This window comes from Aphelocoma coerulescens, chromosome 3 (assembly GCF_041296385.1).
Source record: "Aphelocoma coerulescens isolate FSJ_1873_10779 chromosome 3, UR_Acoe_1.0, whole genome shotgun sequence".
NCBI classification, from domain to species: Eukaryota; Metazoa; Chordata; class Aves; order Passeriformes; family Corvidae; genus Aphelocoma; species Aphelocoma coerulescens.
In genome coordinates this window covers 90,160,596-90,181,991 of record NC_091016.1, presented here as the reverse complement: position 1 = coordinate 90,181,991, position 21,396 = coordinate 90,160,596, and the positions used below count along the sequence as shown (strand labels likewise).

At 36.7% G+C, this 21,396-nt stretch overlaps 1 protein-coding gene across 2 annotated transcripts in view; it reads left to right on the top strand.

Annotated features, from left to right (window-relative positions):
- CYB5R4 (cytochrome b5 reductase 4) overlaps nucleotides 1-17,005 on the top strand; it is a 32,401-nt gene extending 15,396 nt beyond the window's left edge. For both annotated transcript variants that reach the window (XM_069011232.1, XM_069011231.1), the window contains 7 exons: nucleotides 481-603; nucleotides 9,206-9,346; nucleotides 10,523-10,675; nucleotides 11,296-11,446; nucleotides 14,366-14,452; nucleotides 15,825-15,989; nucleotides 16,863-17,005. In XM_069011232.1, coding sequence (XP_068867333.1) covers nucleotides 481-603; nucleotides 9,206-9,346; nucleotides 10,523-10,675; nucleotides 11,296-11,446; nucleotides 14,366-14,452; nucleotides 15,825-15,989; nucleotides 16,863-16,917 — 875 coding nt within the window. In that variant the 3' untranslated portion in view covers nucleotides 16,918-17,005. The remainder of the gene's footprint in view (nucleotides 1-480; nucleotides 604-9,205; nucleotides 9,347-10,522; nucleotides 10,676-11,295; nucleotides 11,447-14,365; nucleotides 14,453-15,824; nucleotides 15,990-16,862) is intronic.
- The last annotated feature ends 4,391 nt before the right edge of the window (nucleotides 17,006-21,396 follow it).

Sequence of the window (21,396 nt, the reverse complement as noted above, 5' to 3'; positions counted from 1 at the left end):
AGTGCTCTGATCCCTCTTAGTATGACTAAATGTTAAAAGCTAGAAGTCAGTTCTGTTGTGATTTGTAAACTGTTCTTTGCTTAGACTGGGATTTTCTTGGATTTAATTGTTAATTCAAGCGGCCTTGAAAAGAAAAGTAGTAAGCAGTGGTAACTACCAATTTCTAGTACATGACGACTCTGGGTTCGTGAGCATTTTTCTTGACCAGATGGTCTGTGAAGCTGTCCTGGTTCCACAATCTGTTTAGCAAATAACATGTATTAATTATGCATATGCAGTTAGTGCTTGTTTTAACTGCACTGTATAACATTATAGAGAGGTAGCTGTAAGTACCTTTAATTTGATATTCTGATTTAAGGACTTAATTAGACATGTCTTGAGAAATGAGTAATTGTTCTGAATTTCATTATACTTGACGTGAAATATTTTTTTGTACAAAGTGTAACTAAAAGTAACAATATGAAATCTTTTCTCTTTTAGTAAATATTGCTGAAAAAGTAGGGAAAGTAGAGATTATCTTAAGTAAAAAGGATAACATTCATTGGAAAGTGCTGGGACAGGCCCAGGAAGGTCATAATACCTTTGTGAAACGCACAGACAGAGGTAAGCAATTTCGTGGCCAGCTACCAGCTGTTTTAGGACGTCTTGGAGCTTGTTAGTAATATTTGGTTTTTTTCCAGGATTTTCTTTTTCTGTTGTTGTACCTTCATTTCTTTCACAATTGTCTGATCTTGTTGGAAGCTACTCAGGAATTTTCCTTTAAAGGGTTTGACTTAGAGGTGGTTTTTTTGCTTTTCTTTGGTTTCTTGGTTTGTTTTGTTCCACAGTGGAGTTGAAGGTGAACCTAATATTGGAAGGTGAACACTGCCTTAGTGTTGTTGCATCTCATGGTTACCTGTGTGCTTAATGACCTCTCTGTCCATATGAAAACCACAGTAGACCCTGAGGAGAGAGTGCATGGACATGTGTCAATCACTATGGGAGTAACTGGAGTGAAGGGTCAGAAACCTTCACTTCCAATTGTTACTACAGATACAGTAACATTTGTCAATGCTGTAAGGTTGTTCCAGTACACTGCATCTATGTAACTTGAGCTCAGGTTAAATAAGGGACTTCAAATCCTGTGTAGGTATTAATAATAAGCTGATGTGTCTGCAAGGAGCAGTAAATGTTATATATGGATTCACTTTGCCCTAACAGAACATTATGAACTTGATGCAGCACCAAAGAATATTACAGTGATCAGTGTGGGTTTGGGTTTTTGTCAGCTAAACTAAAATTTTCTGCAAAATTATAGTGTGTACTATAACCACACTCCTGATGTTATTACTGTCACCTAGTTTCTCAAAAGCCCTCTTGGTCCTCTGTCTAATAGTGCTCAAAAATTGACTGTTGGATTATAGTCTGTGTTATTATGTGTGAAAACAAAGCTGTACATTTTTATGAGCTAATTAAATGTTGCTCACCATGTTGTACACCTCTTACTGGCCCTCAGTTATGCTACATGGACCTTTAAAGTTGAGAGATTACTGCGCTACAGAAAGGAAGACTGCGTAAAAGCACATCTCTCTAGCTACCTTTAGTTTATGTAGAATGTCATTTTCCTTATAAGAGTTTCAGAAACTGTTGAGTCATCCACTTTAATATTAGATTTTTCAATATAACCTCGGTATCTAAGGGGTTGCAGCCTGATCTAATGTGTTGTCCACTGTCCATTGCTCATTTTCTGCTCCTTATCGCTTTTTGTGATTATAGAAAACAGAAAGAGAAGGTAATCTGAAAGAATAAGAGATATAGAATATAGTGGTTTTATAGATTCATTACAACGAGGAAGCTGGGGATAGTTAGATGCAATTGACAAAAGACATATTGAGCATTAGTAATCTAGCAAATAAATTGATATCTGTAGCTTTTTAATTCCTACTCCAGAAACTCCTGTTCTTCAGTTTTTTAATTTTAAAATCTCTTAATTTAAAATTGAGCATGTAAGAGTGTTTATAGAAGAAGAATGCTCAGGCCTCCGTGTCTTTCCTTCATTTGAACCTTTGCTTTCAGCTCAGCCATAAAATCTACTTGTTGGAGGCTTCTATTCACTTGGTTTAGTTTCAAGTAGCCATTTTCCTTTTCTGCTTAGAACTGTGCTCCTTTATTCTAAATTGCAGAATTTTCATTTTTGTTTTCACTTCTGTGGGAGCAAAATGATGTTATGGGCAAAGAAACTCCTATCTTGTGCAGTGTGAACAAAGAAATAATAATTAATAGCTAAAAAAAAATTTAAAAAGCTGTTTTATAGCTTTATATCTGGTATTTCTATGCAGCAGTCAATACATGGTAGCATGGATATGTTGCCCAAAATATTCTGATTTTTTTCACTTGAATATTTGTCTCCTTACTCTCAGCATTACTTTTTAGTTCTAAGGATTATGAGAGTCATGTGTGAAGACAGTGTAACTAATAATTTTCACTTCTGAAAATTTGGGAACAGAATAGAAAGTAGCTGTGTTATCTTGGTACACGTTTTTTATTTATTTTATTCAACTTTTGTATATTAATATTCTTTTGGTAATTTATGCTTTCTAATAAAAGTAATCATTTTACCTGAAATGATTACACAATTCCAGTTTGGTGGCAAGGCTGTGAGTAGTAACTGCTTATGGGAGCACTGATGTTTAAATTCATTGAGTTTTTCATGTCATTGAGTTTTTTAGTATTTCTGTGTGTATTGACCAGTTAAAACATTTCAATTGTATTCAGAGCACAGGAGGAAGGGCTGAAAACCAGTCAGGATTGATACTTGAAAAGTTTATTTTATTTTATTTCTTTATTACTTGTTCATATGACAGTATTAATGAATGAGTTCATAAAGGAGGGATGTGTGTCCACCATATGTGCAGAAGCATCTATACTTAAAGGTTATTTAATCTTTAGTTTCAAAGCAGATGTTGAAATTCTGCAAAAAAAGTGATAAAGGTCTTCTTCAGGGCCAATGACATAATCCAGAGATGGTACTGGAAGCCTTTGATAGCTTTGTGATATGAAGAAACAATTAACATAAGCCCCTCCTTCTTTTTCCGTAGGCTGGGAAAGTCATACTCCCACATAAATTGCCTATGTACTCTCAAATTCCTTCTGAGTTTATACTAAAATTTTTGGCCAGTGTATTTTAGTTAATTGGAAGGAATGAACAGAATTGTTGAATTTCGTTGAAGAGGATTAAAAAAAAAAAAAAGTATTGCAATTTCAGTTAACTGCACTGTGTTTTAGGATGGTCAGGAGATTCAGAAGAATATTCAATACTGCTTCTACTCCTTAAGAAGGATTAAGTGCTTAGTTTTCTGGAGAAATAATTATTTACAACCCACAGTATTGCACAGAAAACACAATTCACTATAATTAGATTGTCAGTGTAGGGGAGTCGGTAACGTTACTTTTAGGTAGCTATTATGAAACTGGTCATTAAAAGTGTAAACAAAAGCTTATGGTCATAGTGCTGGCATCCTGTCAAATGTATATGCAGTATAAAAAGTCAGATAGAGCTTTCTCATTAAAACAAAAAAACCAAAGCAAACCCCTAAAACCTGACCCCTCCCAGCCAATCAAAGCATCATCTAGCACAATGATAGAGTGTAGGTTTTCAAATAGGTATTAAAACATTATTTTCTTGTTAGTGCTTTTTCTGGGAAATGAGATATGAGGGGGAATGCACATAAAAGCAGTAGCCAGATGCAATTAAATATGATGTGCTAGTAGGGATGACCTGGGGGGATGTGTGTATTTTTTCCCATGGAGAATAAAATGCTTCTTCCTTCTGAAAATGATTCTGAACTTTTCCTCGGGTTGCTGTTTTGGAAAGTAACCTAATTACTAAGTTCTGCTCTTTTAAAGACTGTGCAACTATTGGCAGATGTTTAGAGTGTTCAGTAAAGAAACAAGGTGTCATTGCCTCTGAGGGCTGAAATGGGGTGCAATTTCATTGTTTTGTGCAGTGGTTTTCATCCACATTAAGTGCCAGATCATAGAGGTTTTTTTGTTGGAAGTACCAGAAGGGAGCAGAGTGCTGCTGCAGCATTTACTATATATCAGCGAGACTTACACTGTGACAGGGTGCTGTGGAACTCAGAAAAGTTTAGAAGGTATTGATTCAGTGGGAATGTTATTTTGGGAGGGGAGAGAGACTGTCTGGGGAGAGCATGGCTGGCCTATTTGGATAATGTGAGCTAGCTTGTGATATCTAGTAATTAACTGAAGCATTTGAGGGTACTGATGATTTGATGGTCAGCGGTGAGGGTTCATGGTTGTCTTAACTCTTAAGACTGGGCTGCTGCTGGGAGTGGTAGGCAGCCACCTTCCTTCAGCTATGTGGTCTAATCTCCATTATGTTGGCAGTAATTGTACTTGAAAGGCTCCATAACCAAGTAACCTGAACAAAATAAGGATTAACTTTCAGCTGGCTGATGGACATGTTTGGGTGACAAATGCTTGCTAGGAATGGGGTGGAATTCCTCTACCTGAGATAGAAGGGTAGTGGAGTGATTTGGCTTTTTCCAAAGCCAACAGGCTAATATTGCCACTGTAGTGTCACTAGGATTATGACTGGTAACTAAGAAATAAGAATTGTGACTAAATTTTTATGAGTGAAGAAAAGCAAAAAACGTGATTAAGGAAAAATTCTTAGACTCCCTTTCATGACAAGGAAGAACACGCAGTACGCAGAAGGATGATACTCTCCAAAAGGTATCATTATCTGTACAGCAGATAATGATAGTGAATTTTGTTAGTAAAACTGAATTTATATGCCTATGAATTGAAATGCTGTAGTTCTTGATTCCAGCAAAGGAGGAAGCTGAATTTAGAATGATGTGTAGCCCATGATTGTATTGGATTTTGTGGCAAGCCTTTGGTAGTGAGGGGCTGCAGGGCTGCCTCTCCTAGATCAGGAGCTGCAGTGCTGACTCTTGATGTCTGCAAAGCATTTAATCAAACCTAACCTCCTCACTAATGACTTTCTCCACTATGAAAATTAGGATTTGCTGCTGGACACTGGCACTGTGATCCAAAATTGAGAGAACAGTAACTTTTGCTTCTGTATAGTAGCAAATCATAGGTCTTTGGCATCTGACAGTTAATGTGTCTTGGTGGGTTGACACAACCAACTGTTTGGCTTCAGCTTGCTACTAAGGACTGGCTCCTTTTGTTGAAAGGCTTTTCTGCTTTGATAGTAATTTTTACTTGTTGCTTCAGATTTTATTGGAATGACTGATAATGAACTAATTTTAGTTAACGTAGCAAAGACTACAGTCTAAACTAGAAGTTCACTTAGAAAGGTCTCTTGTTTTCAAAAGTTATATTGAATGAATCAAGACAAAAGTTCTGTATGGCAAATTGAAAAGAAAAAGGGAAATAAAGGTTATTTATGTGGAAAAGGCTGGAATTAGGTTGGAAAGGTGAAAAAATTGTCAGGGAACAGTGATTCAGTTGATGAATCAGTTTTTTTAACTTCTTTCTCCACTCCCAAATATCTGTAAGAGTATTAGCTGATGAGTGTTAAGGGTTATATTACCAACCTCACACATCCTTTTAGGCAGTTCTTAAGTCTGCAGAATTGACAGCAATCTTGGCATATTTATTTGGCTACTGTACTTTGCAATCTTATTGTGTATTGTTTTTCAAAAGAAGGATAGAAAACAAATTTCCACAAACTTTCATAATATTTATATAGCTGGAGAGATGCTGATGTTCTGCTTTACTTCAAGATTGATATGAAATAGAATTACTGACTTTCATTTTTTCAGGGCTTTAGGCATTCTTTTGATTCATCTGAAATGTTTGTTCATTCAAAATAAGGGATTTGTAGGATGTTGGATGAAAGATGTGAGAAAATCTTAATAAAGAAAGATTTATTCCATGTCAGAAGCATTACATTATGTCTCTGTAGGCATTTATAGTGGATAACTCACTAGTAGCTATTTGAATAATTTAAGAAAACCAGTGTAAGCAGAAAACTGCCATGGCAATCTACTCTGGTATATATATCAGTAGTGGTATATAAGAAATTTGATCCTAATTTAGTCCATGCACAAATTGCATATGCAGCTGAGATTTAGTAACCTGAATGTATGTTTCGAGGCGTAACTGAATGTATTTAGATGCTTGACTGTTCCAGCAGAGTTTATTTATACCCTTGGAGATAAATTCATTTAGAAAGAAGCATGGCTGAACAGGAACATATTGTTTAAACCTTTAACTTTCAAGCAATGTGTGGATAAATACTGTTTATTGAAAGCTTTCCTCTATTTAAAATTATTTTGTTTCTGTTATGGTTGAATTGACAGGCTGTGATCCTGCACTTAGTGAAAAAGGGAATGTTAATAGCAATGTCTGTTCCTTCAAGCAGCAATTGACTGCACTGTCAGAGGGCACTCTCTATCTGGTCTCCAGCTGTCTTGTACTCTTTAGCTGTGTTTTTAATCTAGGATATCTGGAAAGAGCAAAATGTTATAAGGAAACTGTAGTACAGATAAGTTACTTGAAAAAGGATAATTCATTAGGTGAAATTGCTGAAATACTCAACGTGGTCCTTAAATGGCTCTTGGGGATCACTGGGCAAGGAGACTGGACAGGCTGTCTTATTGAGAGCCCCTCTAAAGCTTTTCTTGTGTTTTTTTAAAGTCCAGGGATTGTTACCTGTTTGTGAACTGTAACCCTAAGCGTAAAGTTCAACCAGGTGTACTGACTTGGGATTCTCTTTGATGCTGTTGGAAGAAAGAGCAAGGAAGCAATGGCAGTGATCACTTGAGCTGCAGCAATGCTAGAATTTCCTTTACATTTTGATTTGTATTTAATGGAGACTTCACTGGAAACTTGCATAAGCCTTCCTTCAGGCAAGATTCATTTAAGAAGAGTTGTGTTGACTCAAGAAAGACTTTTGGCTCGCATCAGGATTAAGACCATGTACAAGTGATAAGCATTTATTAGACATTTTCTGATAGTCCATTCCTGTCAAAAGAGAATCAACATGAGATTGAAGTCAGGAAGTAAAGAAGCATCTGCTGGTGCAGTGGCAAAACACAAAAGATAAAGGTGCTTGTACTTGTAACTCTTAAGGCCTTTGAGAAATAATACAACTGTAGACTGACTTAGTTGAAGGGGAGCTCTGGATGTCATCTGATCTAACTTCCTGCTCAAAGCTGTTCAGTCAAGGTTTGAATACCTCCAAGAACAGTCTCCCTCTGAGCAGTTGCCCCAGTGTTTGACCAGACCATCCTTATGGTGATGCCTGGTTGGAATTTCCTTTGCATCTCATCCTGTTTCATGAGTAGCTCAGCTATTTGTGTGAGCAACATGAGTATTTTTCAATGCCATGAAAAAAAGGGGAAATGTTACTTCACTGAAATTGCTCCAATGTAGAAAGTGTTGTTAGAAGGATGTCATGTTCAAGTATTCTCGTACATGAACCTGTCAAATTTTGAGAGGCTTTACATAAAAATATCCACTGGAACTGCTCACAAATTCTTCACTGAAACTGACAAATGACACAGTGGGATTATTGTAGGAAAGTGGCTTCCTCTCCTTGCCTTTTTTAAAAAATTACTTGGCTTGTTTTGGATGTATGAAGTTTAGATAATGCTGTGTAGGAACCCAGAGTGCCGAGATTATTTCTCTGCCTGTTTTTAAGGGTTCTTACCCCCCTGAACAACACTGTTTTAGCATCAAACTTTGGAAAAAATTACCAACAGTCAGACAAGAACTAGAAAATACAGTGGTATGAATTAGGTGATAGACTACTGTGTAAGATTGTCACAGGGTGAAAAATTTAGAGGTTTTGGGCTTCTCTTTGTAGTACATAGATAAGAGTAAAAAATACCAAAATGGAGGATTGTTGTTGTTCTCTAAATCTTCTTCTCCTTCTTCTACTACTCCACATTCTGCAGTAAAAGTAGTTTGGAATGATTGGATAGAGAATTCTGCAGGTCCTGCTCATGTTACTGAATAGTTGGTAGGAAAGTGAAAATAATGTACGTTTTTAGTAATTTTGGTTAAAATATCTTTAAAAGGCTGTGTAAATCTTGATAGAGAGGCCTTACTCCTGCTTTTCTTCCTTCTATGCTGTACCTGGGTCACGCTACTGGCTCTGTTCTTCTGATAAGACTTAATAAACAACTATCTGGAAGCATTGAAACTCAAGGAAAAGTCTTGGTTTATCTTTGAAACTCCTTGCAAGGACTTTCAGGAAATTCTCTCCCATCCGGAGGGACTTGATTTACAGCACGGTACAGTGTCGGTTGGTGCCCCGTGTTCAGCCTCATCAGAGCGAAGCAACCCAGATTTTGTTGCTTGTTAGCTTTCTTTCTTTCTTTTTTCTTTATTTTTTTTAAAATTCTTTGCAGAGCTGAACTTCCAGTACCTGATAGTCCCTGAAAGTTCCCTTGAGTTACAAACCTGTTTAGGCCCTGTGGTGCTGTGATCACACTGATATTCCAGGTTAGAGCTAAAATAATGCAGTGCTGAAACAAAAGCCTAACTGAAAAATGCTCTTCTAAAGGTAGAGGAAGAAAAATTACTTTAGTCATCTTCTTTATTGAAGGCTGCTGTAAGCTCCCTGGAGCTTTCTCTTCTCCAGGCTGTAAAACCCCAACTCTCTCAGTGTATCTTCATAGGAGGGGTGTTCCAGCCCTCTGATCATCTTTGTGACCCTTGTCTGGACTTGCTCCAGTAGGTCCATATCCTTCTTATGGGGGGACCCCAGAGCTGAACATGGTACCCCAGATGAGCTCTCACAAGAACAGAGCAGAGGTGCAGAATGACCTCTCTCAGCCTACTGGGTGGGTGTGGATAGTCTGAGGAGTGTGGTGCTGTGCTGGCTTATGTTTCATTTGCTGGTTTCAGTCTGCCTGTGTGTACCCATGCTGTACTTGTATGGCAAACTCAGTATAGGTGCAATGCGGGACAAGGAGTTCTGATAGTTTTTGGTAGTTTTCTACTTCTTCCCAGTCAATAACTCAGAGGCTCTTAAAGTGAGATTATAATTGAGTCTTTAGTCCAAAATTATAAAAATTATTATAAGTAATTATACAAGAAGCATTTATTTATTGTCTTTTTATAAGTACATAGTGAAATATAAGCATTTCTCTCTCTCTTACTGAAAGATATATAATAATAGAATGACAGATTGGGACTTAACTAACATGTAAAATCATGTTTTTAGGACTGTTCTACAGAAAATGCAAGTTGGTTTCTAAGACAGAAGTTACCCATAACACCAGACTCTTCTGCCTAATGTTGCCTAAGGGCACACATCTCCATGTTCCCACTGGACAACATGTTTACCTCAAACAAATTATTGCAGGTAAGAAAAATTGAGAATGTAGTAATGGATATATTTACATAAATCCTTTTCATAGTGTTGGGAGAATGCCAAGTCCATGGCCGCTAATTCCCTGGTTGTTGTTAGCAACTCTCTGCTTCCAGGATCACAGTAATGATGCTTAAATGAACTGACTGAATTAATATTAATGAAAATCTAACTACTGAGATGACTGGCATTTACTGGTGACCTTATTGTCTCCACCTTCAACTCTCCCTTTAAAACATTCTTTCTACCAAACAGTGTTGTTCATCTTTGAAGTGTGGGAAGCTTACTGTATATGTGTGATGTATCATTAGTCAGTTCCTTTTAGTTTGCAGCTTTTTTGAAATGAGGAGGGTACTATTGCAATTTTTTCTTTTTTTTTTTTTTTTTCTTCTGAGGGATTTATAGTAGTCATGGTAACACTGCTTTACACTCCAGTTGTGCAATATTAACGATAACATGAGGTTATGAGAGGAATGTGTTTAGAAAAGCACATGTGCTTTTCTTCAATGTGCTATTCAATATTTTGTAAAAGGTGAACTCAAGAAAATGGAAGGTTAAAGAAATAGCCAGTTTATTATTTTAAAGGGTACTTCTTAAAATTTGCATATTAATAGTTATACTGGTCACTGTACTTGGATTGCACTATACATGGTAGAGACTTCTCAGAATTTTAAAAAATCCATTAATTAAGAATTGTTTTGACCTCCTCCTCCTCCCTGCCTCATTCTTTGCTAGTATCTGGCTCTTGAGATCTTTTATCATACAACAGCTTTTTGAAATGATACTGCAAGAAAATATAATTGTGCAGTACTAAAAAACTGCTGTTTAAATTTAGAATACATCAAGCTGTGGTACTTGAAAATCAATGAAAATGTTTAGATTTTCATATTCTTTGGGGATGACTGAAGATCTTTATCCTGTGTCCTGAATTACTAAGTGGCATGGAAATAATGTACTCAAGTTTTTGATTGGAAGTAGAAGGCTTCCAATTCTGTAATAAAAACTGATGCAGTGGAAAGTAGTAAGTTGCACAAAAGCATGGGATGGTGTTATTTTTATGGTATATACAGGTTATTTATTTACTCTTCGTTTATTTTAGTATTTGTTTGTAGTATCTGGATGTAGAGTACTTTCCATGTTATTTGAGCTATCTTTCTTTCTACTCTCTAGGGACAGAGGTAGTAAAACCATACACACCTGTATTGCCTTTTTTGCCACTGGATTTCCAAGAACCACCTCGCCGTAATGGTGTACATATATATTTAATGATTAAAATTTATTCCAATGGACTGTTCACACAGGCACTTGACCACCTACAAATTGGTAAATATGCCTTGGGGGGTTTTGTATTTGGTTTTGCAGCAATTGCACCATCTTCAAAGATTCACTGTCTGAGTATTGTGATGTTCTTATTGTTTACCTACCCATACACCAAGACTTACTTAAAACTTCCTTTAAACCTTTTTCTCCATTCCCTGAATGTAAAGGCTTGTCCTCACTGTAACTAGGAGTTGCCCATTACAGGCAGCTCTCCTGACTGATGTCTGTGAACTATATCACGCATTATAGTTGATGGCTTTGATGCCATATGCTCTGAGAACAACTTCTTGTACTTTTGCATAGAGAAAGGAGGTCTGTTTTATGGGACTTAGGGTGCACTTCCTTTTCCATTTCAGATACAGAGGTAGATTTTTAACACTGACTTTGCAAATGTTTGTGTACTCATATTGTGTAAAATCCATCAAGACAAAACATTTTAATTATACATCTCTTCTTTTAACAAGAATGTTCCTTATGTGAAGTGTACAGTGCCTTTCTGAAAGAAACCCTAATATTACAAAGATGAAGGCAATATGAAATGGCCTTTAAAAAATCAGAATGCTAATTAGCTTGTTTTCAGCAAATAATGTTTACCTTTTAATTTTTTTATTTTTTAAATAAAGGAGACTATATTTTTGTCAGCAATCCTGAAGGCAACTTCAAGAAGTCGCAAGTTCAAACTTCCGAAGACCTCATTTTATTGGCAGGAGGCACAGGCTTCACACCAATGGTTAAGCTGCTGAATTTTGCTCTGACTGAAGTTAGCTGTCTCAGGTATGTGGGCTTCTTTACACACAAGCCTCAGTGTTAATAGAACAATTAACAAATAAAATGGTATGAAAATATTTTTCTTGAACTTACACCAAAAACTGGCATGCTTTAGGGAAGAATCTGTCAGAAGCTTAGGCAACTTGCACATATTTGGTTACTGGCTACCATCAACGTAATGGACTGATTTGCATTTTGGAATTTAGTTGTGGTGCAAATGAGCTCACTGAGTAGAAACTTCGAGGAGGTTTTTTTTTAAACTAGCTTCACATTTGAGTGTCTTTTTTTAGTATAGCAATGTTACAATGTAGATACCAGGTTTTGGACTGAGGAGGGCTGCAACTGTTTACTTATAGCTTCTCTTTGATACATTAAAATAGTTAGCCTGTGGTTTTCACCTGCTACCCACCAGTAACACATTGTTACCAGATGAGTTCCAGTTTTCACAAAAGACTTGTATGTCACTTACGTAAGTACAGCGTTAAGTATTCAAATGCATGAAAAGATGTGTATTGCATATGCATTCTGTACTCTGTAAAATCTACAGAGGAAAGCACTACTTGTTTTTGGTCAAGGGAATGGGTTTTCTGTCCTTCAGAACTGTAGAATGAGTACTTCTGCTTTTGAAACAACAGAGAGAGATTAATTGTACACTAATCTACATACTAGAGCTACAAAGGATGACATGTCCTGCAAAAGTTTGTGTCTTAAAAAAACCAAACAAACCCTAAATCCAGACACTATACCTATATTGTTCTATTTCAGCAGTTACATATAATCCTGTTTTGTGAGGGGAGAGACCGTACTGTTCGGCTCTTCCAAAATGTCCTGTATTGTCAGTAGAAAATAAAAAGTGGCTGACTGACTTTGCGAATCCAAAGGATGAGTCGATCATCTGACAAAGTGCTTGGGAACACATTTTTAGCTCTTTTCAGCACAATTTCTTATGGAAACTCAATGTTAGTTCAGGGTGCAGCAGCATCTGTTTCCTTACTAGGCACAGTAAATTAATTTTTCCTTCTTGCTGTGGAGGCTGGTTGAATGACTTGAACTGAGACAGGTTCTATTTATACGTAAACACTTTAAACCTTTGTTTTTCTGACTACTCTAAGCAATTTAGTTTCTTGGCTTTATATTTGCTCTTTAACTCTCAGTTTATTTTTTGGGAAAGTACTACCAAAGTGTCTTTAATACATGTATGTTTATCTGTATGACATATGTGTGTGTATATGTATATATACAATATATATTTTATATATATATGTATATATGAACAATATAAATATAATTTGCATAGAATTATCTTACTTTGCAAAGTAACTGTTGCCATAAGCTTGGATTGCCCATGCTAAAAACACAAATTGCAGAAAGCTGAAGAATAACCTGTACAATGACAGACTTGTCACCTGAGGGTGCCAAAGCAACCTCTCTCTGGAGTGCTGGGTGAGTGCTGCTGAAGCTTTGGGGCTGCACTGTGAACGCTGGAGAATCTTCAGTTTCCCTAGGCAGCATTTGCTGTAATGAGCCTGGATAATTGGATTTTCGTTCTTACTGTCTAGACAAAGTCTGCCTACTATCTTGTAAGTCTATTTGTTGCCTATTGTAAATGGGCAAAACAATTTGTTCTCTTCATAGCTGCACTATTCTTTTGTGCATCAAGTCATGATGCTCTTTCTTCAGCCCTGTTTCCTCTTACAGGCCAAATTGTATTTGGCCGAAGTATTAACTATAAAAGAATATTGGTCCTCTATGCTTGCTTTTTAAGATGAGGTTTTTTTGCTCCTTTTACTGGTTGTGTATAACTGCAGTCAGGTAGGTAGATTTCTTAAAAGAAGACTGAAGCACAAAGGCACTAAACACTAGGTAGGGGGCTAATGGTCTTCTCAGTATAGGATGCTTGTAGTCTATTCTTGAGTCTCCTTGATAGTTGTATCTTGCTTTGTCTCCAGCTTTTCATTCCTAAATTACCACTCTGTTCTCATATTCACTTTTAATATAGTATCCCAATTTCATCATCGTTCTTGTTTGGAAGGTGATTTTTTAACTTGCTGTCTCCTTTTCTTCCTCTTTGTTAAAGTCCTTTGAGGGTCTCTAACTCCTCTTTCTGAACAGTTTTCATAAGACCGTTCATACCAGGTTTTTTTAGTTTATTAAAATCTACATCCTTTGAAGTAGTTTCCAGTATGTTAGATTCACTCTATTTCCTTCCAAAGGGCTGATTAAGCTTCTTATTTGTTATCTAAATTTTAGTCATCATTCTGTCAATCAGCTTTTCTTTACTGGTGGGGATCATATCTAAATTTCCACTTCTTCATTTTAGCTGTACTCTCCCTTATTTCCAGCAAAACTGCAACCAGTTCATTCCAAGTTTGGAGTTTTCTCTTCTTTATAGTGCTAAGTACTGAGCAGAACTGCAGCAGATGTATTTGTCTACCCCTGGGAGTACTAGTAAGGGTGTCTCAAAACATTATTCTCCAAATAACTAATTTGTACTTTTGTGCCCAGTGAACAAAATGCATGACTTTCCTATGCACTTTTTGTTGACATTTCCCCCACCTGAATAACACTCGATGCTGTGGTGCACCATGGCACCATTGAGAGCACTACATTAGTGTGGTTGGCTTTATTTTCCATGTTTCCAGAGAAGTGGCCTGTGGGAAGCATGTAAAGATTCTGGCACATTCTAGCTTCTGAACAGGATGATTTTAGTGTTTAAAGATGTAGCATAGCTGATTTGGGTCTGTTTTGTCTATACCAGGCAAATTTTCCAAAGCTTGTTCTGTGTGTCTCATTTTCACTTATAATGCATCTGGAAACAAACAAAAAATGTAATTAAAAGGTATCTGTATGATGCATTAAGTTCTGATTATTTAACAGAAACTATCTGCAGTTAATTTTAATTGGTTTTTTTCTTTTTTTTTTAAGGACAGTGAAGCTGATCTTCTTCAACAAAACTGAGGATGACATACTTTGGAGAAACCAACTAGAGCAGTTAGCTCTTAAAGATGAAAGGTAATTTATTCTTGTGGAGAACAACTTGTAACCTCTCTGCATACAGAACAAGTCTTGGGGCTTAGATTAACAGTACAGCTTTGGCACCAGGGCCGATTCTGATTCTGGAAGCTCTTAGCTAACAATATAATGAGGGAGTGCAAGGAGATCCATTGGTTGCAGATGCATAGCAGAAGCTATGCTGTTATGGTCTGTAGGTCCCATGGGAAGCCAGGGATTTCATCTGACAGTGTTTAATAGATGGTTATTGGAGATGATATGTTAGATTAGATGGTTTTTAAAACAGAAGCTTTTTGATGCAGAAGAAAATTTGCCTTAGCCTTAACAATAGAAAGCACAGATATGCAAAAAGGAGCACAGAAGAGAGAGAGGATAATGTACCACAGGAGCAACACTCCAAATTTAGAGAAGTCTTATAAAAATCTTTTTGGTGTCACTGGTTATGAAAATGTTTATGTAGAAATTCAAAGTTTAATTAGGCTCATTACTTTAATTTTTTCCTTAATAATTGTTGCATTTTGCCCTCAATTACAATGTAATTGCAGATTAAAATGCAAGTAGTGCACATGTAATGTCAACTTAATTCAACAGGCCATAGTTCTGTCAGGAGACACAGGATTATCAGATTACCTTTTAATTTCAGTTCCTGTGCTGTTATCACTAGATACATTGTCATTGCTCAGATTTTCTGTGATAAAAATATGTTTTGTTTATGGTTAATTCTTAGTTGAATTCTTCCTCAGTAGAAACCGCTTGTTCCTTCACAACACTGAAGTGAAAAATCAATACTATTTCATACCCTAGTGTTGTCTGGCACATTCAAAGCTTTGTAGTCTAGGCACTGTGCAAATTTACAGTAAAAGCCTTTTCTCCCTTTCAGTAGGAGCCTTAGATACAGAAGTGCTTGGTTTTTACTCAGTTACTATTCTGTTAGTGAGTTTTTGAAACCAACTGTAGTATTTTCTCATTACTGAAATTGTTCTGACATTTTCATTAATTTGGCCAAGCATTCTTATCTCACTACTTTTGTATTGATCTACACCAACATTTGTGTAAGTGAATAATGGAGCAGTAAAATCTGTGCTCAAGTATCATAGTTGGTCCCAGATGGGGTTTTTTTGTAAGGCAAAATAGAAAGCTGGAATTTTTAACATTGAAAGAGATGGTTAAATAAATACACAATATTGGAGGTGATTTGACTGACTTGATCAGTAGGAATGACTAAAATATCTGTGAGATCTGATACTGCAGTGGGGAGCTGAGCAGAACAGGAAGGTAATCATAGGAAACATCAGTGTCTTGGTCACTAGCATTTTGTGTAGCAGATTTCTAATCTGAGGTCATATTTATGAAATATTCTTCTGCTTACCAGGTTTGAGGTTCAATTCATTCTTTCACAACCAACAAAAGACTGGGTAGGTAAACAGGGGAAGATTTCTTCATCTCTTCTCTCTGAGTTGGTAAAAAGAAGCAGAAGAGACTCCAAAGTGCTTATCTGCATCTGTGGTCCAGCACCTTTTACAGAACAAGGAGTACAGTGAGTATTTTAAATGATGAACTGGAAAGTGAGAAATTTTCTAAAATTTGATCACCTAATCAGCTGTAGTGTTTCTGATTTGGTAGTCTTTCAAAAATGGCCTTACGTTGTCTGCTTTGCAAGAAAACTTTTAAAATTAAAACAAAAAAAAGGAAATTTAAAAAAAACACCTTGCACCATACTTGAGGTGTATATTTATATTTATATGTAGCTAAGTAATATCAGCAATATGTAAGTTTCATGAGGTCTAGTAACTTGTCCAGAACTTTCTAAAAACAGTTCTTTAACATTTTTTCCCAAGGTTTTAAATGCTGCTTTTAAGTTGATATTCATAGAAAAGTTGGAATAATAGGAAATAAGCTCTCTTTGTTGGTGTTAGCTTGATAAATTAAGTTACAGAAGTTCAAAGCAGTTGTTCTATCACAAACATCTTTCTTAATTATTTTTTAAACTTAATGCATTTCTGCCTGTACCTAATATTTTCTTATTTTATATGCATGTTTAAAGATAAAAGCTTGTCTAAATTTCTCTTGCCTAGCTTCAAAATATTGAACCAATATGACATTATTTGCATTTCTGCACTCCTACTGAAGTCAACGTGTATTGACCAATAATTACACTGCCTCTTGAGAAATCTGAAATAATTCAGATGATATCAGTATTTATTTTTAGAAATGGTTTTCATTACCCAAAAAGTTCATGTAGTATATCTGAGCTCCTGGGCATTGATTGTTTTCTAAATGCAGTGGTAAAGTTCATTGTGCATGTCTGATTAAAAACAAGGAAGTGGTGCTAAAGTTATGCTTCATCTGTGTCTGTGGTGGGTTTTGAGTTCCAAATATTAATATTACCAACTTGATTTCTGACTTTCAGATATCTGAAGGATCTTGGATACTCCCAGGAAGAGATACACGCTTTTACTGCATAAACCATATGAGGATATCAATGTTTGTTTATATAATTCAGTGTTATTTATTTATCTTCATGAATTTAAATAAGTGAGAAACAATTTTGTAAGACTTGAAATTTCACTCTTGGTACCAAACTGTTTCTTGGAAGACATGTATCTTTGAAAAAAGTTTTATACTGTGTTTTATCTTCTTTTTGTAAATATTTTTGCTAATATTTAAGTCATCCAGGGTATTAATTTATTGTAGAGGCAAGCAAAAAAGTATATTATACATTATGTCTGGTGTTTCATGTTGTTGGTTCATGAGAATTCTTAAATTTACGACAAGCTCTGATTAAGGTTTTGACTTGATAAAGCTTATTTCTTACTGTAAAAAGTCCTAAGAGCAATACTGTCTGAAATTAAATATTGCACTGTAACTCAGGTAATCGGTCATTGAAAAATTTTCCTTTTCATCTGATGTCTCTGTTTGACGTGCAAGTAATCCAGATACATTTTTGGCTTTGTAAACAAAGAAGAAAAGTACCTTTGGTAAAATATAAAATTTATATAAAATAAAAAAAATAATAATTTTACATTACTTCATGTATTTCTGCAAATTTTTTTTGTAGTTTTAGTTAATAATGTTATAAAAAAAGGTTTCCACAAGCTTAGTACTCCAGCTGAGAACTCAAAACAGAGCCATGGAGTCTTGGTCTCCCACAAAACTTCTCATATGATCACATAACTGATGTCAGGCATCCCTTGTTATGACACAATCTGAAGATAAAAACATGAGAGCACAGATAACAGGGTCAGGACCACAGAAATAGCTAAAAATAGTTGACAGGTTGCACTAGTGTTAAATACGGTTATTTCCATTAGTGTGGTTTTTTACTCCATTATTGGGAGTAATAATGTGTTATCATGAGGCAGTAATCTGCTGCCTAGTAGGATTTTGGAGGAAAAAGCAGTAAAGCAGCTACTCCTGTTCTAGATGTTGTCAGTAGTGTATGTAGGCGTTGTTTTGTGTGACATCTAGTACTGTTTGTCTTCCTGTTGTGTTGAATGGATATTTCTTCCTCCTAAGAGGCAAGACTTGTAGTTGTGGCATTAATACATTAATGAAAAATGTCTTAATGATACCCTTTTAAAATTAGGTTAAAATTGCTATCTGACAGTGACTGGCTGTGCTTAACTGAACTGTCATCTCTTCAGTGCTCCTCTTCAGTTTATTGGACTTGAAGTTAGAAAAGGATGTGGTTGTCAGTTGTTGCCCATAGGTCACAACTTATTTCAGAAGATTGTAGTTGAGGGGAGTCATAATTTGGTACCTATAGTGGAGTTAAGTGGAGGGACACTTTGCTTATCTCAGCAGAAAGTTCACTTTGGAACTTTGAAGAGTTGCTGGTTTTCCCCAGGACTGGCTCTAAAAACTGTAGGCACTTTGAGGATTTTTCAGATGCAGTTTAGGATTAATTGTCATACTTCTAAAAGCCTCAGATTTCGTTTGGAGTTTTGAATAGATCTGTTATTACTCATAACAGATCTTTGTGTGAGTAGCTCAGCAACAAATGGTCATTTGACATTCCTTCAAGTTGCTAATCTAGATGTGATACAATTTGTTAAAAGTGCCTGAAGTGTATCTTTTAAGTTTTACTTACATTGTTCTAATACTTGAAAGCCTTGTTGCAGGTTATAGATTTTATACTACATTCCTAAAGTGATGGCCACCAGGCTGAGCATCTAAAATCAAGTGGAAATGTTTTTTGAAGGCAGCAGTGCTCATGGTCTGGCTGTTTGCATTAGGAATCATCCCAGCCTTAATGCAGCAGTTAAAATGGAGCTGCTGGCAGTCGGGTTTTTTCTTGTAATTAACCTTTATTGCTGGCAATGTGATCAAACAGGCACAGAACTTTTTGACTAGAAAGCAGTAAAAGGACCTGGGGATGGTCGTTGACAGTGGCTGAACATGAGCTAGCATGTGCCCAGGTGGCCAAGAAGGCCAGTGGCCTTCAGCAATATCAGCAATAGTGTGGCCAGCAGGACCAGGGCAGTGATTGTCTCCCTGTACTCAGCAATGGTGAGGCTGCAGCTTGAGTCCTGTGTCCAGTTCTGGGCCCCTTTACTATAAGAAAGACATTGAGGTGCTGGAGTGAGTCCAGAAGAGGTTAACAAGGCTTGTGAAGGGTCTGGAGAGTGACTCATGTGAGGAACAGCTGAGTAGGGAGCTGGGGTTGTTTAGCCTGGAGAGGAGGAGGCTCAGAGATTCTCACTCTACAGCTGCCTGAAAGGAGGTTGTAACGAGGTGGGGGTCATCCTCTTCTCCCAGGCAACCAGTGACAGTAGAAGAGGACATAATCTCAAGTAGCACCAGAGGAGGTTCTGGTTGGACATCATGAAGAATTTTTTCAAGGGTTGTCAGGTATTGGAATGGACTGCCCAAGGAGGTGGTGTAGTGACCATCCAATGGAACGCTCAAGAAACAACTGGGCATGGCACTTACTGCCATGGTTTAGTTGACAAGATGGTGATTGCTCAAAGGTTGGACTTCATGATCTTAGAGGTCTCTTCCACCCTAAATGATTCTGTGATTCTTGCAAGTATTCAATGTTCATATGTGAGCTGGTGTTGATAAGGTATAACACAAAGCAAATTGTGTGACTTACAAAAGAAGCAAGAGAAACAAAGTACTTAAAATATTCACTTGAGTGCTTCTAGTAACATTCCTTCAATACAGTGTTCTGTGGTTAGATGAATATCAACACGTTTTACACACAAAACAATTATCTCTGCCTATATAAGCACTACCTTATAGCCTTTTTTTTCCTTTGTAGGATGATATTGAAAGTACCATGGCTACTTTTGTCAAGTTGAGATACTTTCCCATTCTTTCATCCTTTGCATTATGATGTGTTAAAAAGTTATGGGGCAAGGGGTGAAATGGCAGAAAAAAAAATCATAAAAAAGTTTTAAACACCTTACATTTAGTGCTTTTTCTGTCTATTTGATCTCCTCAGAGCAGAATTTAGGTTGAAAACGAGTTGTCTAAAATGACCTGCCTATGGCAGAGCTACATTTCCAAGCTCCTTTTGTAATCACTAGAATTCAAATCAGCACAACCTGTGCAGGTCTGAGAGTTGGTTCAGCTGTGCTGGATATGGGATTCAGGGTGCCCAGGGCCATTTGAGACGTTCAGTGGCAAGCCAGACCTATCAACAGCATCTCTTTTTTTTGTCTGTTTTTCCTTCAGTTTATGCCTGTCAGACAAGAAGCCCAGTTCGCTGCCTCAATCTGTCTCAATAACTAGGTCTTTGATCACTAATGATGTAAAGTAATAGTGCTATGAAAGCAGGTTTAGGTTTCTTGGTGTCTTTTTTTTTTTTAAACTGTCTTCAGGTTTTTCCTGAATATGGTTATTTAAAAAAATATATCTGCACTCCTAAAGAATTAATACTTTTATGATTTTCCTGATCTTACTTTAAATGGTCCTATTAAAATAGCTGCTTTCACACAATCAGCAGCAAGAAAAAGCTTACTTCATTTTGTATTCTACAGATATTTAAATCTACTTGGAGCAGGTTTTCCTAGGCTAGCCTGGAGGAATTTGGATTGATAAAACCCCAAACTCTCTGTACCACAGCACTTTCAACTTCTTGAGCAGATATTATAAATATTAAAGTTGCCAATCACTGAGGGGAAAAACCTCGTATTTTTACAGAGCTGTCCTAGAGTATGTGAACACTCTACTCAGAGTCCAAATTTACTTAGTTCTTCTTCAGAGTAAATATTCTGTGTCTGTCTCTCTCTACAGTCCTATGAGTATGCAATACAAATTCTCTTAGTTAACTGCCTGCCTTTCATTCTTTGATTTTCCTGTTATTGGATAAATTTCATATTTTCCCAGCTGAAGTTTCAGGGCAGGCCTCCGTGCTTAGTTCTCATGGAAACAGATCACTGTCTTCACACAAACTGGACATGCTGAGTTGCTGTGGCAACACAGGTAAAAAATTCTAGTAGGTGTAGAAAAGTGTCAAGTCCATGCTGGCTGCTAAGCCTGAGCATCTGGCGTCTGCCAGGAGCTGCTGCTGGATGTCCCAGAAGGGAGTGAGGAGCTCCCTAGGATGCAGATGGTGGTCTTAAACCTTAAAGTGGCAGAATGTTCCTCCCAACTTGCATATCTTTCTGCATTTAACCATGAGAAATGCACTTGCCTTGTGTGTTTTCTAGCTTCCCAAGGGATTTATTGATTCTGTTATTGATGATTGGGCATGTAGAGGTCAAAAAGGAATGTCTGGGTTTCATCACCAACTTGCAAATGCTTCTAACTAAAATGTACCGGCTGGCAATCCTGTCTGTATTTGCATCTGTAGGTAGAAAACATGATCCTGTTGGAAATATTTTCTCCTATTTGAAATAAGGAATCTGTTTAAAATGCATGAGATAAGGTAAGGAAGATCTACTTATTGTGGATTTAAAAGCAAATAAAACAAGAAGTTTGAATCAACTTGCCAAAGA